This window comes from Triticum aestivum, chromosome 6D (assembly GCF_018294505.1).
Source record: "Triticum aestivum cultivar Chinese Spring chromosome 6D, IWGSC CS RefSeq v2.1, whole genome shotgun sequence".
NCBI lineage: Eukaryota > Viridiplantae > Streptophyta > Magnoliopsida > Poales > Poaceae > Triticum > Triticum aestivum.
Genome location: NC_057811.1, coordinates 338993069 through 339001611, shown reverse-complemented (window position 1 = coordinate 339001611; position 8543 = coordinate 338993069). Strand labels below are relative to the sequence as shown.

Sequence of the window (8543 nt, the reverse complement as noted above, 5' to 3'; positions counted from 1 at the left end):
AACGTCCTACTTCCGTGATATTAGTTCCAGTCTTCTAGATAGATTAGATTCCAATTGCGGAGTGGAAGTGCTGCCGCGTGGCAGTAAACCCTCCAATTTGTAAGCCTCCTCCGGATTCTGTTCTGACGGGATCACTCAACGACGACTTAACGTACTACTCACAGCAGTTGACAAGTTGAGATGCATGCATGAGTAGCGCTGGCGCGGCTAATCCAAACAGTGCTAGGCTATCAGCTGAAGCAAACACATGCATGCGCTTGTTATTTTTCTGGGTGAAGGCCGGCCTTAAAAAACACTTTACAGATGTATAGGTTGTGACTTTGTGACATGTTTTCGTACCATTTTAAAACAATTGTGCCTCAGTTTACCAGATTTCAGACCTATAATTCACACTTACCAGCCTCGGCCTCGCAAGAGGTCACCCAAGTTTTAGCATCTCATCATTTGATAGGGCTTCATTCCTCGCTAACTCTATTTTAAGTCCAGTAATCACATTGGTTTTGAACATATGTGCATGGTAGGCTAATGACATTGACAGGTACAGTAAAATAGAGAGAGTGAATCTTGAACTGACAAAACTCACATTGCAATGGATTCACGCGAATGAACCTTGATTCTTGTGCCTTCTAGAACACCGCTTGATACTGCCTGTGTCAAGTGTGGAACTGAACTTCTGAGAAGATATTCCAAAGCAGGAAAAGCACTGCATTTAGAGCGTGTAATAACGACGCTATGGCTAGGTTTATAGCTAGGCTGATCTTGATCCTTGTGGTGTGCACCCTATGTAGCTACACATGAAGTCCCAACGGAATTTATGGCACCAAAAGGCAAACACAACTGCATAGACATTGACCGACAGATCGATCGATCTAATTCCAGTCTCCTTCCAAATATACATACATAAACAAGCACCCACACTTTGATCTTCACGTAATTTACATTACATACATATCTATGCAGTGTAAGTATATATCAACATCTACCTATGTCGTCGATGCTTACGTTGATCACCCGTGACATGCATGCGCTGGTAATATTCTATCGTCCTCACTCCTGTAATCCTGTACACAGTGCACAGCTCCAGGCCAAGCTCCCAAGATGAGTCCAAAGCGTAGGCCGTCGAGAACTAGGAGCCACTAATTATTGGCAGCTTAATTTACACCTAAGTAATCACCATGCTTAGCTTACTCTTTTCACAGGCTCTACAGTTCCTGGCGTCGACCGTACCGGCGGCCCGGTAGTTCCGCCAGTCTCAGTTCACGGTGACCTCCGGGAAGCTACCCAGCTGCTGGCGCGGCGACAGGCTGCCGAACATCCCTTCGGCCAGCAGCTGATCCCACGTCCAGCTAGTCGGTGACGCCAGCGGGAACGACATCTCGTAGTAGCCGCCGGCATCCGACGAGGATGGGGTGGTGGTGCCGGACGTCACCGTCGAGGTCGGCGTTGAGGTGAGCGACGACGCTGGCGACGCGGACGCGTCGGCCTTGCTGTGTTTCGTGGCATCCCGGACCACCTCGACGCATGGCTCGGCCGCCTCTTGCCGCTTCCGCTTGTTGTGCGACGTCGGCGCCGCGCGCGCGGTTTGCGACGGCGGCGGGGCGACGAAGTCGGTGGCGCCGCGGGAGCCGACCTCGTTGGGGAAGTTGAGGATGGCCTTGGCGCCGCGCATGCGGAAGGCGGCGCGGTCGTACGCTCGCGCGGCCTCGATGGAGGTGTCGTAGGTGCCGAGCCACACGCGCGAGCCGCGCTTGTTGGGGTCCCGGATCTCCGCCGCGAACTTGCCCCACGGCCGCTGGCGCACGCCGCGGTACTTCCGGAAGTCGTTGGCGTCCACGGCCGCCGCGGCCTCTGCCGCCAGCACCGGCGCCTGCGCCCAGGCGTGCGAGGCCGGGGGCAGCGAGATGGTCAGCGACGGCCTCCGGGCGGGGTCCGACACGGGGGACGCCTCGCCGCCGAACCGTATCATGACCGGCTCCGCGGCGGCGCGATACGCCGCCGCGTCGGCGTAGTCGGTCGCCGTCAGGTCGACGAAGGCGGGCAGCGGCTGCGGCAGGAACTCGGCAGGGATGAAGTCCGGCTGCGCGGCGAAGTCGTCCGCCGCGGGGAGGGGCAGGAGGCCGCAGGGGTCGGCGCCGAGCAGCTGGAGCCGCAGCTGCTCGTGGATGTACTGGAGCGAGAAGTCGTCCATGTCGCCGCCGAAGTCCATGGTTTGATCGATCGGAGCAGAGCTGAGGTCGGCGGCCGAGAGAGGGAGAGGGAGACAGACAGAGAGCTGAGCTGAGCTCGTGTTGGATTTGGAGGCGTGTGTGCGAATGCAAGTCCAGCTGCGTGGAGAAAGCTAAGGTGGATTCTGCTACTTATAGGTGGCCGGCCGGTCAGGAGGGGGGCGAGGAGAGGAGAGACAAATTTCTCTCTCTTTTCTCCGTGTTTCAGTGAGCCGTGGTGAAACACAAGTGCCAAAGGGGAGGGGCGGGAAGTGTGAAACTACTGGGTGATTTTGACGCGCGGGGTGTAGGGGCCACGTAGTACGTTTTGGTAGCGTGGTGTTGTGGTACGGTGATCGGCTAGCTAGAAATGGAAATGGAAGCATGGAACTGTAGGCAAAAGGCACAAATTTAACCTCGAGGCAAAACTATTTTACAAAGTGAACTGTTTTTGAAAGTATTTCATCCAGTTAACCTTTAATGTGTAGCGCCTGACAGCAAGACGCTGCACTTTACTGTGCAGCGCCTAACACTCAGACGCCACCTGTGCAGCTCCTTACAGCTAGGCGCTGTAGTGCCTAACTGTCAGGCTCTGCATAAAAGGGTCAGCAGTGTGAGATATTTTCAGAAACAGTTCAGTTTGTGAAATATTTTTGCTTTGAGGTCAAATTTGTTAATTTTGCCGGAACCGTAAGGCCGACTTGACTAATGAATGTCTAAAGGCGTTGCCGAGCCAATAACTCATGCTTTTGCAACGGAAGGTGATGGTTTTAGGACAGACGATGCAATTGTGTACACATTCCAACTTTCAAATGCCCAGAGAGAGGGTAGCTACCCCAAGGGTTCATTCGGAGGCCACCCCGCCATCCTTCTCATGATTCAAATTACGAACTATTTTCCAGGGTTTTGCTAATTCTCACACAATTGAATTAGAGTTTACGCCAGTTGATTCTGCGAAAGAGGCGAAACCCCGAGCCCAGGATCAAGGGCGCCGCGGCGAGCATCAACATGGTATGGAGAAGTCGGAGAGGACTCGGACGAGAGAGTGGGAGCCGACAACGACATGCCTGCCCAAGACAACGCAAAGGGAGGCGAGTCCGAGGGTTGGACAGGTGGGGGCCTTAGCTTGGGACGAGGAAACCTCGGCGAACGGCAGCGAGGCGTGCCTGTCGGCGAGTCTCGGACAAGAGGTTGCCAGAGGTGAAGCAGGGTGGAGGCGGAGGAAGAAGGGGGTCAGTGGAGTAGAAGATGGCCATGGAAGAAGATGAATAATGCTAGGTGGGAGGTGCAGGGTTGCCATTGGAGTCTCATATGTAATCGACTCGACATTTTTTTTTCAAGTAACCTGGTGGACATGTGGTTCCCTTTTTCTGATATATTTCTCATGTTGAGGTATTTGAAAACTGGATTATATTTTTAATGTTTTCGGTGAATGATTTCATTTATTTTAAATAGTTCTACATTCAATGCCATAGGCGTCATGACCCTGGGCAAGCTCTGCGGTAAGTTGTCTTGAGTGGAGTGTTATGCTAGGAAAACAACGAAAGAAGAAAAACATAATCAACAAGGTCTAAAGGGAAAATATGAAAAGTCCAAGAAAAATGAAGTGTGTTGGTAAGAAAAGTACCATGGAAATTGACCTCACTAAAGACACTATGTTAACAAAAGGAAGAAAATGACAAGCAATAAAAAAATGAAAGTATGGAGGAACAAAAGAAAATTATTGTTTTGGGATTGATGTAGTACTTTTTTTCTCTTTGGGGGAGGGGGGTGGGGTACATTCCAGTGTAATTAACAAATATATCCAATGTATTGATCAGGAGGGCGCGAAAATACCATGCACCGTGCACCACCCACTAGTTGCTACTTCCTCCGATCCAAAGTACATACCACAGTTTGAACATGATTAGTTTAAAACTACGATACTTATTATAAACCAGAGATAGTAAATAGAATAACTGTTGCAGTTTTAAACCGGTGTTAGTTTCACTAGCCACTCTCTTAAAAAACAAAACGAACCGGACTACCGCATTTTAGCTTTTACCCATTGATCTTTGCAAATTATTGCATGTGCGATTGCGAACTACTACCGAATGTCAGTGTATGTCATCAAAAATTGTACCATTAGAAGCTAAGTTTAAATACGATTTCAACGATACAATTTTTGTGACATGCATTAATATTTTATTAATTAAATCTATAATCAAACTTTGATACAAATTACCAAGGGCATCAATAAACCAGGACGGAGATAGTACTTCACTGGTTTTGCATACGCGCTGCGACATAGGATGATACGTATCGGTCGGTTTAGGAAAGGAAAGGTGGCGAGCGGGACCCGAAGCAACTATGAGCCATGTGCAGATGATAAGCAGCAATGGACTCGGTCCGCTACTCCGGTTATAATCTACGTAGTCTAGAGCTAGTCGATGGATACCCGTGCCGGCCTCGAGTCAGGATCTTAATCAGTCTCGCAACTTGGGTGTGGGAGAGGTCGGCCATAGTACAATCTCCGTACGTGTTGCACACCATACATACATTCGCTGTTACCGCGCTTTTAACTCGCTGTTGTGTGCGTGTTGATGGAAAATCAAGGACAAACGTTCACATAGACAGGTGCCGCCAAAATGAATGGCTCGATTAACTAACGCGGCGCACAGAGGACTTGGTCTAGCTGCTCTTCACCAACCCGGGGTTGCATCCGGCTCGTAAAACTCGTTGTGGTGCCAATCATAACTCGTGCACATGCACCACTACACGAGCCGCTGGATCATGGCATCACCTTTCTCCCTCGACGCGAGATCAACACAACACAGATTGACGGCGACGAGTGCAGGTGCAGCTGGAGGATTAAATGAGACGGTGCCGGACTGTTTGGTCCGTACGTACGTGGCGCCAGACGGCGACACGGCCGATCAGACATCGAGTTACCTACTCACACAAACTGGTCGACACGTGCCCGTCCGTGTTCTTCTCGTTTCCCAGTTCCCACGGCCCACAGGGTGGTTGTTTGGGTTTGAACCTGAGCTTGTACACATGCATGCACACTGCCGGTATGCTGCCAACAGTTTCTATCTGGCGGTAGGGGTCTTGTCAGGACATTTGATGGAGTTGTTGTTCACGGGCAATTATTGGGCATGTTGAATTTTCCTTTTCCGAAACATGTGGAGTTGTGGACCTTTGCATCTTACGATTGTTTCAGTGGTAATTTCCTGAAGTGATGTGTGTAGAGATTTTCGGAAGAAAGGCGGGAAGCCTGAATGGGACGACGAGGTGGCAGCACGAAGCTGTTCTTTGCCACCTTCTAGGCCCGGGTTCAGAACCCGGATTTTGTTTTTTTTAGAATAGAACCCGGACTGTTTGGGCGGTAGGAAGCAGGCAGACCAGGCCAAACGGGTGGACTAGGCACCAAGAAGAACCGAACCCCATTTGCGGTTCGGGTTGACCCCCGGCCCCAGACAGACGACGCCAATTTAGCGCAGGCCGCGCCCCGAGCGGCGCGGCGAGCCACCGGATTTTCTCGCGTTTTGGACCCCGTCCCGCGGCCACGACGAAATCCGGAACCCCTCCTTTGGACGCTTTGTGCGTAAGCCTCGCTCGATCTTGCTGGGTCGACTCGACCCGTGATGTGGATCAAGCCGTGCGTGCGTGCGTGCCGGCCGGCCGAGCGTCCAGACACGCGCGGCACGGCACAGAGTGCCAGGTCCCCTCTTTGCGATGTCACCCTTTGGATTGGACCCAACCACTACACCACACCACTCCACGTCCTCTCATGCATCCAGCTCTTCCGCCGGGGTCGATCGGGCCACGCGGTTTCGTTCGTGCGACTACACTCCAAACTTATCCGCTGCATAGATGTCTCCGTTTCTTGAGTCATCGTGGTCATGCATGCATGCCAATCTCAGGCAGCGCAGTGCAGCTAGTAGATCACTGCGGCACTCTCGGATCAGACCGCCGTTCAGGCATCCACGTTCAGACCAGATCACCGTTCAGGCACCCACGCGTTCGCTTGCTTACCGGCAGTGCTCTCTGCTTTTAACTAATCATCATATATAGTAAAAGATCGCCGCCTGGCCTTAGCCGTGGTCCTCCAGTGACCATATTATTTTTACGACGGCACAGTCCCTATACAAGGCTGAGCTATCATGGAACTGGTGATGATAACTGATAAGTGGTTACATGCCCTAGGTTCGAACGAAGTGAATAGACAGGCAGAGACAGGGATACATGATCGGAACTTGCAGGGTAAAAACACAAGTCGATCGACACATACATACGCTCGCCATCGTCGTAAAACCTGCCAAGTCACCTCAGCACCGCACCCACATTTTGTCTTCGAGAATGTCTCAGCATCCACGTCACCCTGTCACACCGCCGCCTGGGTTGTAACGAGCTGCTACCAATCCCTGTTGAGGAGAAGGATCTATCGGTGTTGCAGGAAAGAAGGGAGTACTTGTCACGCTGTTAGGTTTTATGTTTATCTATTATGAAAACATTAGATTAGAAAACAGCGGCATTGCTTTGAACGCATGGACAGACGAATCTGTAACATCGCTTATGCCCAAAGTCGTCGTGTCTACCTCGGAGCTGAGATCGATGCCAGCAATCCGCGTTCTCCGGACTCTGGAGCTACCGATGCACATACGTGTTTATGAGTAGCTTTGCGAACCCAGACACCTGACCTCCATCGGCCGACGCCTTTGCCGCGGTGCAATTGCCAGGCAAGGTCTCTTGCTGCGCGATGGGAGCGAACAAACCCGCAATTTAGTCCTGGCCATGGGAAGCCCGACCCGGCCCGGCCCGACACTGCTCCCGGGCCGGGCTTGGGCCTAGATTTTTAGCCCGATGGCCGGGCCAGGCCCGTCGTTTTTGTGATTTCCTGAAGAGGCCCGGCCCAAGGCCCGCCGGGCTTTTACGTGTTCGGGCCGGGCTCGGGCCTAAAAACCAGGCCCAATGGCCGGGCCTGTTTTTTTGCCTCGGGCTTGGCTAGGCCCGGCCCAGCCCGAGGTTTGGCCAGGTGCAGCGGCAAAATTATTCTCTCTCTCTCTATCTGACGGGCCCTAGGCCATGGCAAAAGGTGCGGCGGCCTGAGGCCCATCTCAAATAAGGGCCCCCTATATATACATACTTAAATAACATAGCTGGTTCTTCTAAAAAAAACATCGCTGGTACTTGATCCGCCTAAGTTGGCCAATGAGCTTATTCTGCCGTCGAGGAGTGGGATCGGGCGAGGATCTCCCAGGTTTTCCTGCCTACATACGCTCAAGCAGTTTTGTCCATCCCGCTTTGCACACGAACAGCTTGATGATTTTTGGTCATGAGTACATGAGCGAAATGGTGCTTTTTCCGAACGCCCGGTATACCGCATGCTGGTATCAACTAAACTTTGTCGAGACGCATGGTTGGAAGGTCGTGCTGACAACTCAAATTCTGAGAGAGATAAAAGCATGGACGAAAATGTGGAAGATTGATGTTCCATAAAAAATAAAAAATAAATATGTGGAGGCTAGCGCAACCGTCCTTGCCAACTTCAGACTTGCTCAAACACCGGAAGATGGCAGTACAATCAGAGTGTGGATTTTGTGGCTCTGAAGATTCATGGTGGCCTTCTTTGATGGAGTGTTGTAACATGGCACGTTGTGTTTGGGCATTAGAGGATGAAGATCCGGTGAAAGTTATGATGCAGTGTAAAGAACCAGATGCAAAACGCTTCATTTTCTCATCGATGGACTCTATACCACATGAGGATTTTCATCAAGATACTTGTAACACTATGAGCGATTTTGCAATGCTTGGAGAAAGGCTATCCATGAGCATGTATTTCAGGGGCCGTTAGCTACTAATCAATTTGTCAAGAATTATCTAAGGGAGCTTCTGATTTGCAAACCCTTGAAGCAACATGCAGCTGTTCGAATACCTCCGAAACAACATCGCAAATGGATCCCGCCGCCTGCAGGAATTGCAAAAATTTGTGTTGATGGTGACGTGCCACGCGACGCAATGGAAAGGACTTACATCGCAGTTTGCAGGGATTCCATTAGAAAATATCTAGGCTCTTCGGCGATAAAATGTTAAACTGTAACTGGCCCAAGATCATTGGGGGCTTTAGCTTGTCAAGAAGCTCTCTCACTTGCTCTTGACTTATCTCTTGCAGACATACAGATAGTTTCAGACTGTCAAGGTGTGATCAAAGATATCCATGAAAATATGGGTGGGCTACACTCTAGCATTATTAAGGAGATCAATCTTACATCTCGGCAGTTCTCTTGCCGTTCCTTCATCTTCGAAGGAAGAGAAACTAATATTGAGGCACATAGCCTTGCTAAACATGCTATAGGC

The 8543-nt window shown here is 50.9% G+C and overlaps 1 protein-coding gene across 1 annotated transcript; it reads right to left on the bottom strand.

Annotated features, from left to right (window-relative positions):
* Positions 1–811: 811 nt before the first annotated feature.
* On the bottom strand, positions 812–2313 carry LOC123141595 (ethylene-responsive transcription factor 5-like). The gene has a single exon (XM_044560696.1). The coding sequence runs from the start codon at positions 2204–2206 to the stop codon at positions 1253–1255; it is 954 nt and encodes a 317-aa protein (XP_044416631.1). The 5' UTR covers positions 2207–2313; the 3' UTR covers positions 812–1252.
* Positions 2314–8543: the final 6230 nt, after the last annotated feature.

Excerpts from the sequence above, each read along its gene's own strand:
- LOC123141595 (XM_044560696.1), bottom strand. The coding sequence starts at position 2,206 with ATGGACTTCGGCGGCGACATGGACGACTTCTCGCTCCAGTACATCCAC.